General features: G+C 40.4%; 1 protein-coding gene across 1 annotated transcript in view; it reads left to right on the top strand.

Moving 5' to 3' along the window:
• The first annotated feature begins 359 nt into the window (after nt 1-359).
• The window catches only part of Grb2 (growth factor receptor bound protein 2), a 66,528-nt gene continuing 46,261 nt past the window's right edge, over nt 360-20,626 (top strand). The window contains exons 1-2 of the mRNA XM_027955800.3: nt 360-505; nt 9,742-9,956. Coding sequence (XP_027811601.1) covers nt 9,879-9,956 — 78 coding nt within the window. The 5' untranslated portion in view covers nt 360-505; nt 9,742-9,878. The remainder of the gene's footprint in view (nt 506-9,741; nt 9,957-20,626) is intronic.

Here is a 20,626-nt window from a genome sequence, read left to right as displayed (position 1 = left end):
GGAGATCGCTCTTCCCTCCTGTCTCACTGCCTCGGTTTGATAGTGAGGGCAGGGAAAATAATCAGAGCGTGGAAAGTGTTAGTCCTTCAGCCAAAGCTGTGTTTATCTGCTGTGGAACTGACAAGAGTTACAGCGACCTGGGGCGGAGCCACGCCGGAGCCACCTGCTGCTGGGCGGCCTGGCGCATGCGCGCAGGCACCCTGCAAATCTACCTGCGGGGGCCCGGCCGAGGAGGGGCGCTTGCGCTCTGGCCTTTTCCGCCGGAGCAAGTCTCGCGGGGGCGGGGCGGGGCGGAGTCGCGTGGGGAAGTTCTCGCGGGACCCGGACGAGCAGCGGAAGCGAGGCGGCACTGCTGCTTCGGCGACCGGGCGGCGGCGGCGACCCAGGCTGAGGCGGTGACGGCGGCGGGAGTGGGCGCTGCGCTCGGGGAGCAGCAGCGGGGTCGGCAGCCGCGCGCAGCGCTGCTGAGGAGCGGGGTCGGCGCGGAGCGAGCAGCTGCGCCACGGTGAGTGCGGGCGGCGGCGCGGAGCGCGGCTCGCTGCCTCTTCCTCTCGGCTCGGCAGCGGGCGGACCGGGCCCACTCTGCCGAGGGCCGCTGGGGCTCAGGACGAGGAGCAGATCGCTGCGCTCTGGACCCCACGTTTCCCCCTTTCCTTCCAAGGGACGGCCCCTCCGGGTCCGGGCAAAGCCTCGAACCGCGAGGAGGCCGGGGTTCCCCAAGGAAGGCTCTTGCCCTGGTCGCGAGGGTTTGCGCAGGAGCCCGGGAGCAGCGGAGAGGAGAGGGTGCTACTTCTGTGAGTCAGGCTGACTTAGCCCGGGAGGCGGGGGATTCGGTGCAGGCTGCAGACGTGCTGATTGATGCTCCCTCGACCTGCACCGCAACACGTCACCATCTCTTGACTTCTTTGTGCCGAATTTTGTGCGGAAATCCACCGTGAGTTGCAAGGAGCCTATGGCGATGCCTTTGATGCTGGCATTTTTCTCTTTAAACGACTTGAAAAATATTTGTCAAAATAAGGAGCAGCAGGTTGGAATGCTCGAAGGAAAAGATTTCTGAGCGAGAAGGCGTTGGACGAATGCTTGTTTGCAAGGCTGTCCTTATACGTACATGATTGTAAGCCCGATGAGTTAAGGCTTGTTTGGAGAGTGTTCTAGGCTGGCTTCAGATGCTATAAAAGTGCAATTTGCACAGGAGTTGAAGTGCACTTGTGGTCTGTCTTTTGGTACTGTTGACACTCCTAAAAGAGAACACGAGAGAAATTCACTTTAGTCTATTTTGGCTTTCCTACCCCTTTTTCACGTTGTACTTCCCCCGTTATTGCCTTCCCCCTGCCTCTATCCCACTGGGGACACGAAATGCTTGCTTTTGTAACGCTAGTCATTGTCCCCCTCCCCCCCCCCTTTTTTTTTCTAAGCTACTTCCCCTTCCTCCTTGCTGTCTTCTGAGGCATAATTTTTAGAAGTTTCTGACCTTTGGCGCTGCTCGTTTTCTCCCTCCTTACAAGATTCTCCTTGCATTTTCGGGGAGATATCCTCTATCCTGCTGTTATTCCTTTACTTTTTAAGCGCCCACTGTGTTCCTTCAGCTAGCCAGAAGGGTTGCTAGAGAGCTGTGCCAGACTTCGATTCTCTCCCTGGGAATTGGGATTCAGTTTATCCATAAGTAATCAATACTGCTAACCTTGTCACAAGTGTAGTTTGCTTATTTGTGTTTTAGTTATTTTTCTTCCTTCACATTAAGAACATGCTTCTGTTCCTCCTTACGTTTTCTTCCTGTCTTTTTTGTATTAGTAAGGAAGATTGAGTCAGTTTGGGGCCTTTAGGACTTCCTTTTCCAAAGGTAGTTAATGTTCAAAAATGAAAATCAACTATAGATCTATACTAAAATCAAATGAAGATAACCTGAAAATTTTAAGGGAACAAACTTATTTCACTGATTTAAACCTCTGCCCTTTGTAATAGTACAAATTTATTCTTTATCAGTTAAAATTTTTTTTTTTAGTTATACATGGGTACAATATCTTTATTTTGTAAATTTTGCTTATTTATTTTTATGTGGTGCTCAGGATCGAATCCAGGGTCTCACACGTGTGAGAGTGGAGCTGAGCGCTCTACCACTGAGCACAACCCCAGCCCCTATCAGTTTTTTTTTTTCCCCTTTTTACCTTAAGGATCTTTCTCAACATGTTATAATTGGCTTTTGTTTGTTTTGTTTGGGGAATCCAACACAGGACCTCCTATGGTTGACCTACACCTTAGCCTCTGTTTTGTTGTTGTTTGGGGAGTTGAACCCAGGGAAACTCTGCCACTGAGCCACATCCTCAGCCCTATTTTGTATTATTTTAATGTTTTTTTTTTAAGATGTTGATGGACTTTTATTTTATCATTTATTTATATGTGGTGCTGAGAATTGAACCCAGGGACTCACACATGCTAGGCAAGTGCTCTACCACTGAACCACAACTCCAGCCCCCTATTTTGTATTTTAGTTAGAGATAAGGTCTCCACAGGGTCTCATGAGCTGCTTAGTGACTCATTTTTGCTGAGGCTGGCTTTGAATATGATCCTCCTGCTTCAGCCTCTGGAGCCTACTGGGATTATAGATGTGTGCACCACGCCCAGCCCCCAGTCCTTTTTTATTTTTATTTTGAGACAGGGTCTCACTAATTCTGAAGTTGGCCTCCTTGCCTCACCCTCCAATTTGCTGAAATTATAGGCATGTGCCACTGCATCTGGCCCACATTTGTTTTTGATAGAAAGAAATACCTTAGGGGGCAGGGTTGTAGCTCAATGGTAGAGCACTTGCCTAGTATGAGTGAAGCACTTGGTTCAATCCCCAGCACCATATAAAAATAAACAAATAATATAAAGGTATTGTATCCATCAACAACTAAAAAAGAAGAGGAAACACCTTACTTGCTCCTTCCTATGTTTAAAATTTTTCTAATCCCGAGATTTTTTTAAAAAGTTAATTCTTATAATCAACTTTAAAAAAATTTTTTTAATATTTATTTTTTAGTTTTAGGTAGACACAATATCTTTATTTTTTTTAATATTTATTTTTAGGTGTAGATGGACCCAACACAATGCCTTTATTTTTATGTTGTGCTGAGGATTGAACCTGGGTCCCGCCTGTGCTAGGCGAGCGCACTACCGCTGAGCCAAAATCCCAGCCCCTATAATCAACTTTTTTGACACAAGTGCAAGCATTTAAATGCTTGGGGTGTACTTTTTCAGTTGGTTATTTTGATTTGAGAGAATTGCTGGGTTTTAAGTTCTGCTTGTTAATGGTACTTAGAAAAATTCCCCCCCAAATGGTACTTACGTTCCATGTGTTCAGCAGCAGTTGTAATTGTTACATAAAGCAAAAGAGCAATAGAGTTTGAAGAAATTGAGTAGTACAGGATGGAGAGCCACCATGCTCTCCTGAGAAAAATTATTATTCTTTTTTTTAATGTTTTAGTTTTTAGATGGACGCAACACCTTTATTTTTTTTAATATTTATTTATTTATTTATGTATGTATGTGGTGCTGAGGATCGAACCCAGTGCCTCACACATGCTAGGCGAGCGCTCTGCCACTGAGCCCCAGCCCCAGTCCCTATTAGTTATTCTTAATTAAAGTGCATTTTCTGGAATGCAAATCAAAATTTTTGTTTATATCACCTTTATAGTATAGCAGTGATTTTTAAAATTTATATGCATAAACCAGGCGTGGTGATGCACACCTGTTATCCCAGATATTCAGGAGCTGAGGCAGGAGGATCACAAGTCTGAGGCCAGCCTCAGCAACTTAGTGAGACTCTGTCTCAAAATAAAAAGAGCTGGAGAGAGAGCTCAGTGATAGAATGCTTGCCTACCATGAGACTCTGTGTTCAGTCTCCAACACTGGAAAAAAAATTATATGCATAAGAATCACCTGGGGATCCATCCATTCCCCCCCACCCCAGGCTTGGACCCAGGGGCGCTGCTGTATCCTGAGCCCTTGTGATCCTCCTGCCTCAGCCTCCCAAGTTGCTGGGATTATAGGCATGCACCACTGTGCCTGGCTACCTGGGGATCTTTTTAAAATTAGGTTTCAGCTGAATACCAGTAAGCAACTCATAGTGAATCAGTCTCTGAATGGAATGATTTCAATGCAGAAGGTCCAAGAACCAATACTTACAGAATGCAGTCATAAAATAATAAGACCTGGGGCCTGGAGGTGTAACTCAGTGGTAGAGTGCTTGCCTAGCATACATGAGGGTTGCTTGGGTTCAAACCCTAGTGTCACAAAAATAAATAAACTGGTGTGAGACTTAAAATGACATTTTCTCTATATTTGAAGTAAATATTTAGAATATCTTAATATAACTGACTCTAGGTGTGATTAGTGGTTGTTTCTTCCCCATACTGGGAATTGAACTCAGGGGTGCTTTGCCACTGAGCTACACCCCTGACTTTTTTATATTGTTTTTTGAATCAGGTCTTGCTAGGTTACCCTGGCTGGCCTTGAACTTTTGCTCCTCCTTCTTAGCCTCCTGAGCAGCTAAGACTACAGATAGTGCCTGGCTGTATAATCAGATTTATATGTTTAATTGTTTTTAAACTACAGTTTTGTAAAATTTTTTTTAGTTGTCCATGGACCTTTATTTTATTTATTTATATTTGGTGCTGAGAATCCAACCCAGTGCCTCATACATGCTAGGAAAGTGCTCTACCACTGAGCCATAAACCCAACCCCTGTATGTTTAATTTATCTGTTTTTTTGTTTATTTGTTTAATGTGGTGCTGAGGATCGAACCCAGTGCCTCACCCTTGCTAAGCAAGCACTTTACCACTGAGCTACAATCCCAGCCCTATGTTTAATTTTTGATCACTCTTAGGACTGTGATATGGATTGATTTACCATTAAGTTAATTCCTTTTTTTTTTTTTTGTCTGTGTGCTGTGGATTGAATTTGGCCTTGAATGTAGAAGTGTTCTATCACTGAGCTTCCTCATCATTCCTAAGTTTATACTTAATGACCATTCATTTGCCTACCAGAAGGTCCTTCTGAGTCTACATTTGTAGAAGCAAGTTCTAGATTTACTTTTACAACATGTTGACCAGTATTTGATGGTGTTAACATCTCTTTTTGCTAGAGACTCTGCCAAGCCATTTGCAGCATGCACTTTTTTTTTAAACTTTGAGACATTTATTTACTTTTCCTCATCACCAGTCATGGTTTCTGTCATGATTCTGAATGGTCAAATTTTCTCTCTTCAGGAATTTTCACAATTTTTTAAATTGTGAAATTTCAGGTTTTACTTCAGGTTCACAATTTTTAAATTGTGAATTTTTAGGTTTCACTTAATTTTTCCCTGAAGAGAGAGACTGACATCGTGTGGAGAACTTCAATCTTTGGCCATTCACTACCTTAAGAGCTCTTGGTTTCACAGCTCCCCACCCCCAGGTTATTTCTCCAGTGTCACTCAGTTTATATGTATGTGGTAAAGTGATAGTTAATCCAGGTCTACTGCAGAGAATCTGTAAGCTTTTTGGTTTGTGTTCCAACAACAAAAGAAATACATGAAGGATAATGAGAGAGGAGGGGAAAAAAGGGAGATCATGAACTGTTTGTCAGGATGAACCCAGCTATTGTGTATAACTATATAGCTCTCAAAATAAAAAAAAGTAATACATTTTTAGTGTAAAAACAGAATATCACTGAGGTGTATTGTGCAGAAAGTAAGAATATTCTGTGATCTCATTCCTAGGTAGCTTTCTATCTTTTTAAAAATATATACGGGTAGATTATTTTGCTTTATGGAAATGGGATAAACTAATTTTTCTGCAGTTTTTTTAAACTTGATAACATACCTTCCCACTATATAGAAAGATATCCCCTAGGTAAATTCATGGATATTGATCAAGTATATGTATTTTGCACATTGTATTTTGTGCCACTATTTTAGTAAAATAAATCAGGGAAGTGGAATTGCTTAATCAGAGTATGTATTTTAAAATTGTTGTAGTACCAAATTACTCTCACCAAAAATATTGAGCTAATTAATTCTCAGCTAGAATGTGGACTCTGATAGTTTTATATATACCAAGCTAAATCTAGCAGATAGTAGTAACTTTTCAGTGTTGAATGAGTAACATATGATAGGGTAGAGAGCCTCTTTACCCAAAGTATACAAAGACCGGATATTATAAGTCTTTAAAATATATAGCTAGGTGTGGTGGCACACATCGGTAATCCCAACAACTGGGGAGGCTGAGCAGGAGGTTAAGGCCAGCTTAGACTCTCTCAAAATAAAAAGGTTTTGGGATGCTGCTCAGTGGTAGAGCATCCCTAAGTTTAAGACCCAGTACAAAAAAAAAAAAAGCTGATTCATACATGAAATTTAATTTGTTTTAATTTACATTTCCTTTTTTTTTTTTTTTTTTTAGGGGGTAGTGCTGGGAATCAAACATAGGGCCTTGAGTAAGCTAGGCAAATGTTCTACCACTGAGTATATCCCCAGCACATTGCATTTCCTTTTATGTGTTTTAAAGTAACATTTTTAGCTTGTATTGAGTGGTGTTATACATTAGGCTCTGACCAAAGCACTTTGCATATGTTATCTAATTTAATGCTCAGTGAATCTTAAAGGCAGCTATTATCCCATTTTACAGATTAGAAAACGGACTTATTTAAAAGGCTTTCCTAAATTATTGCTATGATTGGCAGGGTCATTACTTAAATGAATAACAGTTAGCCTGCCTCTGGACAGACTATGCAAACTCAACATTATACTGTCCCATTGTGATATATTTTCTGTGAATTTGGGGAAGAAGAGAAATAAACAGAAGAAAGACAATAGGATACTGCATTTTAGGGAACTCCGTTTTCAGATATAGGGCACATCCTTTGAACAATTAGTTATACTTTATTTAAATTCTGTGAATGCCTGGTGTGGTGCACACCCGTAATTCCAGCTGCTTGGGAGGCTACTAGCCTGGGAAACTTTGCAAGACCCTGCCTCAGAGTAAAAAATGAAAATGTATGAGGCCCTGAGTTCAATCCCCAGTATCCAAAAAAATAAAATTCACTGAGTGTAATGATCTGTAGAGTGTGTGCTAACAGTTTAGAGATGCTCTGATCAGGCAACAGTGTTAAGTGTATTGCTACTTCATTTTCTTGGGGAGAACAGCAGCATCTGTGTGGAGGTTAGGGTTTAGCTCAGTGGTAGAGTGCATGCTTAATGTCTTGGGTTCAATTCGCATCATACCGCAAAAGGGGGAAATTTATTTAAAAAATTGTGTCTTCCTTCAGATTTGTTACTTTTAGACATTAGTGTTATGTATGGGATAGAATTCCTTTTCTTTGGATACCCTAATAAGCTGACCTTTCCAAGTTTTGCAAATGCGATGCTAAATTTTATTTGGCACAGCCTTGTAAGTATTAATTTTCTATGAACTGTTTCACAAAACAATTTACTTGAGTGATTACTTGAATAATTATGATTTTGAGGAGTGTTAGTCTTTCAAAGCTTTCACTCAGTAACCTGTGGCAGATGAATTGAGTAGGTAGGTGTTGAGAACCATCTTGTTTTTTATGTTCCTGCTATTCAACTATGATGCAGGTAAAAGTTTATGCCCTATATTACATGGTACCTTGACAGTGACAGTGCTTTGAGTTTGTGTGGTTTCTCTTTTAAAAAATAAAACTCCTTGTTTTTTCAGATTTGTTCCATTCTTCTTCAGCTTTCCATCATTGATGCATATAGGCTCCTCAATTAGCCCTGAGGACCTGTTAAAATAAGTAGGCAATGGAAGATATACTCTGGCTTTTAAAATTATATATGGAGGGCTGGGGCTCAAGCGGTAGTGCGCTCGCCTGGCATGCTCTGAGTTCGATCCTCAGCACCACATAAAAAATAAAATAAAATAAAGATGTTGTGTCCACCGAAAACCAAAAGATAAATATTAAAAAATTCTCTCTTTAAAAAAATTATATATGGACTAATTTGATAAAAATAACTACAGAGTGTAAGTGAAGGGCATTTAGATACACAAAGATAAATCTTAGTATTTTTAAAATATTTATGTTTGCTGTAGCTTTCCTTTACTTACCTCTTTTAGAGCCAGCACCACATAGAATGTCTTAGGTATGACCTGGAAGGTAGTGGTTTGGTTTATTAGTTACCTGCAGCAGAACGTTTGGCTTTCAGAATTAGCCTGAAAGACTTTTTAACAGGTGATTTCTTTAATCCTCTCAGTCTGAGCTGAATATTTCCATCTGGTTTCCTGCTTAGTCCTTTGAAGCTATATTTGATTAATGCCCCAATGGTTAGCTTTAGGATAAAAGAATAATCTCTCCTACCCCTCACATGAGCTGCTAGATGGTAATTATCTAGCAGAAAGGTGCCACTGTAAATAATCAGTCTCCATTCTGCCAGTGCCTTTGTTATTTTCTGCTTTTGTTTAGTGTGTATGAAAACAGTGGCTGAGCAAACAAGAATGGGATTTCATTTGCCTTTAGGTATGCAAAGGTTAAGGTTGTATCCTTTTTTGTGGTGGGAGACTCTTCCACTAAAGCAGTGATTGCACTGACCCCAGTTCACCTTTGCCTGGTACACTGTGTTTAGTACTTTTCTGGCTCTGAGAAAAGCTGTGCTCAGAGTAACTGTGTGGGTCTTCAGTCTGACCTTCTGACTGTACTTTCTTTCCCCACATTAGATGCTTGGCAGCTCTTTTTTTTTTTTTCAACGGGATTCCTTTTGCTTGGCATGGAGTACAAACCTGTAATCCCTGTTGAGGCAGGAGGATCACAAGTTTGAAGCCAGCCTGGGTAATTTAGGGACACCACGTCATAGAGGCAGAGGGCCCCTGGGTTCAATCCCCAGTAACCACCCGCCCCATGCACACACAAAAAGGGTTCCTTTCAATTGTAGATTAAGACTTTAGCTCTGCTGTTTAGGCTAATTAGAAGTAATGTGGAGGCTACTTCTGGAATGCTGAACCTTGGTCATCTAGTTCAAAGACTGGTGGGGACTCCACAGTTCTGGGAATCTTCAGGGGAAAGGGAGCCTTAAGCAAGGACAGATCTCCACCAACAAAGAGCGATCCGGAGTATCTTTCTCTGGTGGCCTGAGCATGCCGATCAGTTCATATGTGGTGGGGGAAGGCCACCAGAATTCTTGGTGGTAATTGGGACTAAAAAGGCATGTCTAGTTTCACTTTCTCTCTCTTTCTTGAGAGCAGATAAGAGTTAGTTTCATGAAGAGTAAAGCAGCTCGACCGCAGCATGCATGGCTTGCTTTTGGCTGTGGAGTAGGGGAGCTAGTGCTCCCAGGAAGCCTTGAAGCATTGGCAGGAAAGGAGGGAAGTAGGCCTATTTAACCAAGAAGAGTGGGGTGCTGTCCCCAGGGTGGGGTCTTTCTTTCAGTGGACAGCATTGGGTGCCAGAGAGGTATGAGGGGTGCAGGAGGAAAGGCGGAGACTGGACGGGACTCCAGCCGGTTCCTGCACGGCGCGCACACCCAGTGGGAAGGAAGAGGAAGTGTGTTCTGGAATAGCGCAAGCAGCTGCCGCCATTGGCCGCTAGGCTTGTCAGTTGCCTGGGGCTGAGGCTAAAAAGAGGAAGAAGAAGAGCAGGGCTGTTGCCTGGAAGGGAGGAGGAGGGCTGAACCTTGCAAGCCAGGGGGCGTGGGGGCTGGGACTGCAGGTCGATTGGCAGGGCGGGGCTGCCGTGGATCCTGGCCACTTCTCAATCGTTCCTCTTCTGATTCAGGGTGGCATTGTGCTTCTCAGCGTGCTGGAGTATTCCCAGACCAGAAGCGAGGCTGAGCCCAGAGGGCTGGGTTGCTTCAGCAGGGAAGACTCCCTTCCCCCCTGCTTCAGGCTGCTGAGCACTGAGCAGCGCTCAGAATGGAAGCCATCGCCAAATATGACTTCAAAGCCACTGCAGACGATGAGCTGAGCTTCAAAAGGGGGGACATCCTCAAGGTAAGTGTTGATGCCAAGCACGATGCTGAGGTTGCCTCTCCTTGTGCTCAGCTACCTTCTTTGCTGTGATTACACACAAAGAAGCTGTGCTTGTTCTTTCATGGCACACTTTTATCATATACCATTAGGTTTGATCAGGATAGCTTGCAATAGGCGCTGAGTTGAATATTAAATGTGTCTTAAGAGTTGGTGTGATGTGTGGTCTTTAACTGCCTTTGTGTGGTTACCTTGAGTAGTTCTGCTTGTTGATACTGCCAAAATTTCAAGAAAAGTATGAGTAATATGATTGTAGAAAGGAAGGACATGAGTAGATTGATTTACATTGTAGAGTTTATAAAAAAATCAGAAAATTTTTTGAACACCTAAACTTGAAGTATTTTTTGTAAAAGTATTCCATTAGTCTTATTTTACATAGCCAAAGGGTTTTAAATTTTGTAATATCTTGGTAGGTTAGAGATTGATGTTTCCCAGTTTAGAGGTTGTTAGAAGTATTTGCCAAAACTCATTAAAGAACCTAGATGTATTTTTATTCTTTATGAAAAAATCTAATGGAGTTGTATATAATAGGGTTCAACTTTCATTGTACAAGTCAGATTTCAATTTTCTTAAGAGAAAGTTGAGGAGCAGTTACCCCTTATTAAACTCTAATTGCAAAAAGAAATCTGCTGATAGTTTTGAAATAGCTTCACATTTGTAGCTTATTTTGAGTCTCACTATTTACATTGAGCATTTGCTCCCCACCTGGCACATGTTAATTATGTTGTTTACCTAATTGACTGGAGCAGTTTGCCTTTTTGGATATGCAATTTATCTTTACAGAGGTGAGTATTGTCAAAGAATGTGTTGACTTTAAATGAGAAAAGCTGAAGTTTAATGTGCGAGTGTTGACTGTGTCTCAAGTGGTGACATTCTTTCCTCTGAGCCTTAGTCTGATTGTCAGAATTTGCCAGCTTTTTGTTTTCTACCCTTGAATGAAATTCTTAGAATTTATAGAGGAAGTAAGTGAAAATGTGATTTACAGAAACAGCTGCATAGAAAGATTCATGATTTTTTTTTTCTTCAGTTATGTGGGCATATTGATAGTTGCTATTTTGCTCCCAATGCCTAAGGCATGGAATTCTACTCTGTAGTTGCCTGCACAGCAGTTTTCTAATGTTAGAAATATAGGTTAATCTTTGTAGAAGGTGATATGAAAAGCCCTGAAGGGAGAAGAAAGCTTTGTTTTGACATCTAGCTCTTCAGGTGTTCTTAAAGTCCGTAGTGTTTGTCAGAACGCCTGCAGAATGAGACCTTCTTATTTTCTTAGAGAGCTGGAAGCAGAGCAAAGGCACCTTGACACATCACTCCATGTCATTGGTGTACAGAGATAATTTGATGTTTTTGTGGGTGATTACTATTTCTAGCCGATAACCCACTTATAATAAAATGAGACTGACTACTCAAGTACACACCTTAGTATCCTGTGCAAAACCCTTTTTGAAACTTTTTTAACAAATAGATTTCTCCATCAATCCACTGGAAGGCTGATAGTTTATATTTTTCTCTAAGTCTATCCCATTGCATATTTGGCACTAAATCAAATTCAAACAAAACACAGGGATTTGACGTCTTTTTGGACTATAACGTTCCCTGATTACTGTCTCTGAAGTTTGTTCTAGACCATAAGCAGTTATAAGTTCTTTACCTTAAATCTTTCCTTCCAGAAGATTTTCTTTTCTTTTTTTTTTTTTTAAAGACAGGGTCTCAATAAATTGCTGAGAGTCTTGCTAAGTTGCTAAGGCAATTTGTGAGCCTAAGGCCTCAGCCTCCTAAGTAGTTGGTATTTCAGATGTGGCCACTGCACCTGGCCAAACTTTTATGATGGAGAAGAAAGTGATTCAGAGGGCTTACATTTACTAAAATACATATACTTGATTCTTTCCAATTTGGTAGATAACTGGGATATGAAATCATAATGCCATTATTGCTTTTGAACAGTGGCCATTAGCTGTTTCTTAATAATCTTGTGACTTTACTCAAAAACAAAAAAAAAAAGTGTCCATATAGTAGTTGCCCTTTGTCTCATAATTGAAACAGCTGAGTGAAGAGGAGGGATGTGCTTTGTCATAAGTGAGGTTAGTGAAGCAACAAAACAACAGTTTTCCTCATTTGATTCTTTAAGGAGTAAACTGGCTTCATTTGACTGGCTTTGATATCATTTGAGAACTCTTTTTAGGATGTTAGGATGTTAGTTGTGAACCAAAACATGTTTCAAAGTGACTAGAACAGCATTGACCAGTTTAACTTGGATTGAAATAGGGCTATATCTGCCCTCCTTGACAAAGAAGACATGTACATATGAGTTGAATGTAGTTCATTTCAATATAATGAAATAGATGGGGGCTTTGCCCTGTACCTCTGATTAGAGTTAAAGATTACATCTTCTCACTATCTTGAAGTTCTTGGTTAACTTTTAGTTAGGAAGGACTCCTATCAACAGATTCCTTCTTTGCTTTATATATGTACATTGACCTGCTGCCCTGAGAAAAGAAAGAAATAAAAACATTTTACTGGAGGACTGGGGTTGTAGCTCAATGTCAGAGTGCTTGCCTCACACTTGTGAGGCACTGGGTTTGATTCTCAGCACCACATAAAATAAAGATATTGTGTCCATGTATAATTAAAAAATATTTTTTTAAAGTATTTTACTGGAAGCTTAAATTAGAACTGAATGCTTTAATATATCTGTGTTGTCCCTTTTATATAAGCTTGCATTTCTTGGGAAGGGAAGGGCAATGGGCCTTAAAAATGGAAGCACTTGCTCTTTTCTTGCTTCAGGCCTTGCAAGGCTGAGATGCACTTAAGTTTCCCCATTACAGTAGTGCAGGCTTGTGATAGTCTCTGAGGTTCTTTGCTGACAAGACCCCTGAGTAAGGGGCTGGGGATGTAGCTCAGTGGTAGAATGCTTGCCTAGCATTCTACAAGGCCCTGGGTTCAATCCCAAGCACCAAAACGACAACAACAAAACAAAAAACCCTGAGTAGTCTGCACTAGGTCACATGAAACTGCCTGAATTGAATTCAGAGTTACAGTTGCTGTGTAGGGGCATATGTTACCTGCTTCAAACAGTGCTGCATAGGAATCAGAAGGCCATTTTAAGCTTTCAGACTTGTGCTCATTCCAGCCTAGAGCTAGCTGCTTACTTTCTTCAGCTCTGAATGAGATCCAGCCCTGCTCTGATAATCTGTGCGCCTTCTCCTGCTGTCACTCACTACCCTTATTGGCTTCCTGAACTACTCGAGAAATAGGTCCCATGTTCACTTTGGGCTCTTTGCAGGTGCTGCTTGGCCTATTTCAGTGTCATACTTACCGAGTACCTCCTTGAGCTAGATCCTGGGAGCAGTTGCTTTGAGAGTTGGGGAAGAAATTAAGATGTCCTTTCTCCCTTCAGCAGTTCTAAATTCTTATAAGAGAAATGAGTAAGATTAATACATGAAACGGTACCAGGTAGTATATTAACTTACAGGATTTGTAGAACAGGAAAGATCTTTTAAAATCTCGTAACTTAAACTCTTTATTATTTTATAGATGAAGAAATTATGCTTCATAGAGGTTAAATGATCTGTCCAAGATCACACAACTATTAATTCTCAGTAGTGAACCTATGTTTGGTGGAATGCTGGAGTTGAGTTGCACACTAATTGCTAGAGTAATTCAGGAAAGGAAGAAATTAGTAAGAGCTGATATCAAATGAAGATGTGTGCAAGGGTTGGGATTCAAACTCTACCTTGGGAGATGAAAAATACGGGTTAAGAGAACAAGGGACATTCAGCAAGCAGGGAGTCATGTAGGGGAAGTTGCATGTTGTGATTGAGATGGAGAGGACAGAATAAGGGTCTAGATGGTGAATATTAGAAAAGAAGGTAGAATCGGAGCCAGGTAAGAAAAACCCAGTAAGAGTTTGGTTTGGTCCTTAAGAAGCCTCAGGTCTTTAGCTGTTGATGAAAGTGTCCTCTGTGCATAATGCATTGGAGAAAGGGAGGCTCAAAGCTCTGAGTCTGGAATGTTGCAGTAATAAGGGTGTGAGCTAGGAGGGGAGTGGTTCCAGAGAGGCTGAAAGAAAAAATAAAATAATGGTATTTCTGCCTGTCATCTAGTGACATTTGCACAAGTCTCCTGTGTAACTGAATAAAGAATGACCATTTAAGCCAAATGTGGCTGTGCATGCCTGTAATCCCAGCTCTTTGGGAGGCTGAGGCAGAAGGTCAAAACGAGCCTCAACAACTTAACGAGACCCTGTCTCAAAATTAAAAAGAGGACTGGAAAAAATAAATAAATGAAATAATAATAATAATAATAATAATAAAAGGACTGGGATGTGGCCTAGTGGTTAAATGCCCCTGGGTGCAAACCCTAGTACTACCTAAAAAAAGGGGGTGGGGTGGGGTAAAAAGAATGACCATTGATTATAATCCTTGAAAAACCAAACCCTGGTTTGGTTGGTCACAGTTTTCATCATGGCTCTAAGTCCTGAATTCCAGCGTACAAGTCTCATTTTGGGTATTTGAATTATCCAATCTAAAGAAATAAGAGGTAGAGCTGGGCACAATGGCACAGGCCTATAATTTCAAGGACTCAGGAGGTTGAGGCAGGAGGATCACAAGTTCTAGGCCAGCTTCAACAACTTAGTGAGATCCTTCTCAAAAAATAAAAAGGGCTGGGGATATGGCTCAGTGGTAAAAGTGCCTCTGGGTTCAATCTCCAGTATCAAAAAGAAAGAAAAAAGAGCAGAGGTGTTTTTAAGAATGAATACAGCTAGGCCCCGTGTCTCACGCCTATAAACCCAGCAGCTCAGGAGGCTGAGGCAGGAGGATTGCAATTTCAAAGCCAGCCTCAGCAACTCAGCAAGGTAGGTGCTAAGCAATTCAGTGAGACCCTATCACCAAATAAAATACAAAATAGGGCTGGGGATGTGGCTCAATGGTTCAGTGCCTCTGAGTTCAATCCCCAGTACCAAAAAAAAAAAAAGAACGAATACAGTTTGTTGTTTTGTTGTTTACTGTTCTCTCAAAGCAAATAAATTTGTTTGTCTTTTATCATATTCATTTTATCAGTGGAACAGACTGTTTCCAAATAGGTGCTGAGAATGTGCTTTCAGTTCCTGTGTAAGACTCTTTTGAGGGGACTGACAATCAGTCTTCCCTTTTTTGGAGAAAGAAAGAAATAAGAAAATGCAGTGTTCCTTTGAACATTTACCACCATAAAGTATAGGTTGAAGTCCACATGGAATAGCTGCCATTTATAGAATATTTATTATATGCTGGTAGGTTCATACCTTATTCCTAGTTATATTTTTAGTTGTAGATGAACATAACTCTATTTATTTATTTATTTGCTTGCTTGCTTGGTGCTGGGGATTGAACCCAGTGCCTCATACGTGCTAGGAAAGCATTCTACCACTGAGCCACAGCCTCAGCCCCTCCTAGTCTTCTTGGGCTCTGAAAGACTCACACTGTTAGCCCCATCTTATGGGTTCAGGGACAGGCTCAGAGGTTAAGACTCACTCAGATTTACATGGCTAGTGTGGGGCAAAGCTGGGGTTTGACCTTAGGTCTGGCTGTGGTACCCCCTCTGATGTGCATTCCTGCTCCTCTCAACTGTCAGGCATTAGTACCAGAAATGCAGGGGAGCGGTAGTTCTGTTTTGTTCACTCCTCCTTGCTTCTACTGAGTGACTTATTGGACTTCCTGCCTAAAATAAGTTTCTTTCAATGCTAAAAGAAATGCAAATAAAAGGAGGTCATTTTGTGTGTGAGGTTAGCAAAGTAGATAAAGATGGGCCTCATCCTCTATTGGCTAGGGTGTGAGGAAATGGATAACACCGCCCCATGCCTTTGGACGTTGTACCAATACAGTCTCTCCCAATGGCAGCTGGGGGACATATATCAGAACAAAGCTGTCTGTCAATTATACTTTTTAAAGAATTTCTTCTTATTTATTTATTTTAGTTGTAGTTGGACACAATGCCTTTATTTCATTTATTTTTATGTGGTGCTAAGGATCGAATCCAGGGCCTCGCATGTGCTAGGCAGAGTGCTCTACCGCTGAGCCATAGCCCCAGCCCAAAGAATTTATTCTTAAAAAATTATCAGCCAAGTTTTTAAAAAATGTAGACATAAAGGATGTTTGTTTCAGTGAATCTGTGTGCCACCTAAGAAAAAAATTTCTGCCAATTATTAACTTCTGTCAATTGTAGGATGCATTTCAGAAATGTTAAAATGTGTAAAAGAGGTCATCTTTATTAGCTAAAACGAAATAAAACTCTAAGCCTTTATCAGTATTTACTTAGGTAGTTTCCAGAACCTATTAAGTGAAATACTATGAAGGAGGCAATGTTGATATAAAGTTCTATTCTGTCAACATAGAATAATGTCTGTATTTGTACAGGGAAGGTTTAAATGGATCCTCTTTTAATACATAATAATATAACTAATTTATTGAAGGCTTACCCTTATGCTAAGCAAGTATTTTACTTGCATTCACTTTTAATCCTCACAGTAGCCCTCTAAAGGCAGATACTGTTATCCCCACTTCACTGGTAAGTAACCTGAGGTTTAGGTTAGATAATTTGCCCCAGTTCATGGGTTAGAACTGAAATTGGTTGGAGTACTGATTCTGTGGTTTGTTTTTGTTTTTTTAAGAGAGAGAGAGAGAGAATTTTAATATTTATTTTTTAGTTTTCGGCAGACACAACATCTTTGTTTGTATGTGGTGCTGAGGATCGAACCCGGGCCGTACGCATGCCAGGCGAGGGCTACCACTTGAGCCACATCCCCAGCCCTGATTCAGTTTTAATCGTTACCTTTTAGAGACTTTTTATACACAAATGAGGCCAAATGAGATAAAGAGTCCATTTAGGAAAATTGTTATCTTTTTATCTTTTTATTTTTGCTTATTACATACAAAGACTTTTTTCCAAATGGTCCCCAGAAGGTAGCTGTTGGCTTCCAGTAACTGGATTTCAGGTGATTTTTATGTACTTTCTTTGTTACTTTACCTTTTTTTTTTTAATTGTGGGATTGAAGATTGGATCTAGGGCCTAACACATGTTAGGCAAGTGTTCTGTCACTGAGCTATATCTCTAGCCCTTTATTATTTTTTTGTGTTACTGGGTATCAAACCCAGTGCAAGTAGTCTATCACTGAGCTACATCTCTAAGCCCCCTTTTTATTTTATTTTATTTTTTTGAGTAGAATCCTGCTAAGTTGCCCAGGCTAGCCTTGAATTTGCAATATTCCTTCCTCAGGCTCCTTAATAGCTGGAATTATGTTTGTGCATCACCACATCTGGCTTGTTACTTTACTTTGGAACACGTGTATCAGTTTTATTAAAACAATAGAGTTATATTCAAATAGTAAATAGTAAATTTTTAAAAAAATATTTTTTAAGATGTTGATGGGCCTTTATTTTGTTCATTTATTTATATGTGGTGCTGAGAATAAACCCAGTGCCTCACACATGCTTGGCAAGCGCTCTACCAGTGCCTCACACTGGGTTCAATTCTTAGGCAAGTGCTCTACCACTGAACCACAACCCCAGCTCCCAGTAGTTAGTATTTTGCACCCTAGTTTACCCGAAGAGTAGCCCAGGAAATTAAAGTGCTGTGCTCAGAGATTGTTTTGTTTCTTTTCTTTTCTGAGGGGTGAGGTGGGAAGATGCCAGGGATTGAATTTAGGGGCACTCGACCATTGAGCCACATACCATCCCTATTTTGTATTTTATTTAGAGACAAGAGTCTCGCTAAATTGTTTAGCAACCTCACTGTTGCTGAGACTGGCTTTGAACTCACGATCTTCCTGCCTCAGCCTCCCGAGCTGCTGGGATTATAGGCATGTGCCACCGTGCTTGGCTGGGGTTTGACTTGATTTTAAATCTTTTAGGCTAAAGTTCACTGTGGCCATTCTTAGTATCATAAAATTCTGAAATATTTTTTAAAGTAACCTCAAATGACTTTTTGAGGGAAATTTGGTCCTTTTGGTAGATACTTCCTTAATTTCACCATCTCTGGGATTTGAAATGACAGACACCTGTAGTAGTGATAGTATAAAGAAACAGTCTCCTGCCTAGATGTGCTTTAAATCCCAACTCTTCTCCTGGCAGATGTGACATTATGATTGTTTAGATGTGAGGTGTCCCTCAAATGCTCAAACTGTAGGCATGGCTGAAGGAGGTAGGTCATTGGGAGACTGCCTTTGAGGTTTGTGTTTTGTCCTTTTTGAGCAGAGCTCTCTTTTTGACTTCCTGGGTGCCACATTCCTAGCTGCTTTCCTTAGGCACAGCTTTCCGCCATGATGTTCTGCCTCATTTTGCACCCCAAGGAATGGAACCGGCTGTCTGTGGACTGAGACCTCTGAAACTCTGAGCTCCAAGATAAACTTTTCCTCCTCTAATTCTGTTCTTATTGGGTCTTTTGGTCTCAGCAGGAAGAAAAACTGATTAAAACAGTGATCTTGGGTAGTTAACATCTTTTTTTTTTTTTTTTGGATCCTCCCATCTGTAAAATGGGAACAATAACACCTTTCTTCCTAGGGTCATAGTGAAGATTAAAAGAGCTAATATGTTAGTGTAATTAAGGCAGTGACTGGCATAAAGTAGACAGTAGTTGCTAGCTGTTATTAGCTTTTTAAATGTTGTTCAAGTTTACAACTTTGATAAGAGGTGGTCAGTCAAAGAATTTTCGAGTCCCAAGAGATTACCCATAAAACTGGCAAGTGCTTGTCTGCTATTACCTCAATTTCACGACTGTTTAAACCCTGTCCCAACTAGGCACAGTGGCACATGTCTGTAATCCCATCAATTCGGGAGGCTAAGGCAGGAGAATCGGATGTTTAAGGCCAACCTCAGCAATTTAGCAAGATCTTTTCTCAAAAAAATTAAAGGACTGGGGATATAGCTCAGGGGTAGAGTACCCCCTGGGTTCAATCCCCAGTACCAAACATCCCTATACCAGATAGCAGCAGAAAGTCCATGGAAGAGTGTCTGAAAGATGAGACTTGGGGTTTTTTTTTTTTTTGGTACTGGGGTTTGAACTCAGACACTTAACCACTGAGCCACATTCCCAGCCTATTTTGTATTTTATTTCTTGATCCTCCTGCCTCAGCCTCCTGAGCCACTGGGATTACAGGTGTGCACTACCACTACCATGCCTGATTTCTTCTCCATTCTTAACACATTTGTAAATCACTCAGGATTAAACCAAAAGGCAGAGAGAGACACACCTACTCAGAGTCCTATGGGGGGGATGTAAAGTTTTTTGTCTGAGTGTAGCTTGGGGATTATGCTGCTGGTCAACAGTGAGGGTGTATAAAAAACAGCCTTGGAAAAGCTCATTATGGTGAGGACATGAAGGACTCTTCATTATCTACAAGTGAGCTCATTGAGGACCCCTGGGAGAACATTCTCTCGGGTTTCAAGATTGAGAAATAGTACGTTTTCTCTGAACAGCTCTTTAACATTTTAAGGATGCTATAAATAATGCTTCAGTATGTTTGCTTCTTAACTTTTACTTTGCAGGAGAGCTTAGAGTTTACCTTGGTTCCATTTCTAACAGCAGTTCAGCAGTTCCTGTATTTTCTGACCTAACAATTTTATCAAAATAGTACTGATTACTAGCAGTAAGTTTCCCACCTTACCTTAACAATGGCTTTTGTTTTAAAACCTTTTTTTTTTTTTTTTTTTTTTGTGGTAGTAAGGATTGAACCCAGGATATCACTCAGGCTAGGCAAGTGCTCTACCACTAAGCTACATCTCTAGCCCCTCAACTCATTTAATATTCAGTTTAACAATGAGCTTCTAATATCTAGATTTGGCGAAATGGCAAAAGCTTTTTGTAAACATTTCTTTTTGAAAAATACAAAAATCATTGATGTAGTTTAAAATGAGAGGGAAAGTAGTTTGGACCTTGAAATTAGGATTTATTGAAAGAATATGCATTTTGGGGTATATTTGTCTTTCATGTCTCTCTGTCATTTCATAGATCTTTATTTTTATAGATAGCTATACATAATTTGAAAAGGAATGTGAGGAGACAATAATATATTCAGATTATTTTATTAACAATACTATTCCATTTCACATTAACATTTACTTTGACACATTAGTAGACAAGGATGGGAAACTCAATTCTGTGTAAATCCTTTCACTTCATTACTTTTACTATTTCAGATCTAAGTTTTAGCACTGCACACATTTTTATTCTATAATTATTAGTGGACTTAAAATACTATAATATGTTGCTATTTTCCTCATTTGTTTTGCTATGTTAGTTGTGACATAATACATTTAGATAATACTCTATAATTGACTTACATATTTCCCTATTGCTAGATATTTTCCTTGTTTCTGATAATTTAGTTTATAATTTCAAGGGAGGCTTTTGGTACATGTTGCTCTATTGTCCAAAGGGACTAACAGTGGTTACCTACTTAAAGTTAAATGAGAATGGCCCATAATCCCCAGCTAGAATATTTAATAGGGCAGATCATGTTCGCTTCATACTTCAGTCTCCCATAACAATACAACATTATTTCAAGATTTAACAGTGTTTAATATGACTGTGGTAATCAGATTTGTGAAAGGATTAAACATCTTTTGCATCTAAGATTCTTGACATCATTTTTCCTGAGGCACATT

Source organism: Marmota flaviventris, chromosome 17, assembly GCF_047511675.1.
Source record: "Marmota flaviventris isolate mMarFla1 chromosome 17, mMarFla1.hap1, whole genome shotgun sequence".
Lineage (NCBI taxonomy): Eukaryota > Metazoa > Chordata > Mammalia > Rodentia > Sciuridae > Marmota > Marmota flaviventris.
This window is presented reverse-complemented; position numbering and strand designations above follow the sequence as displayed.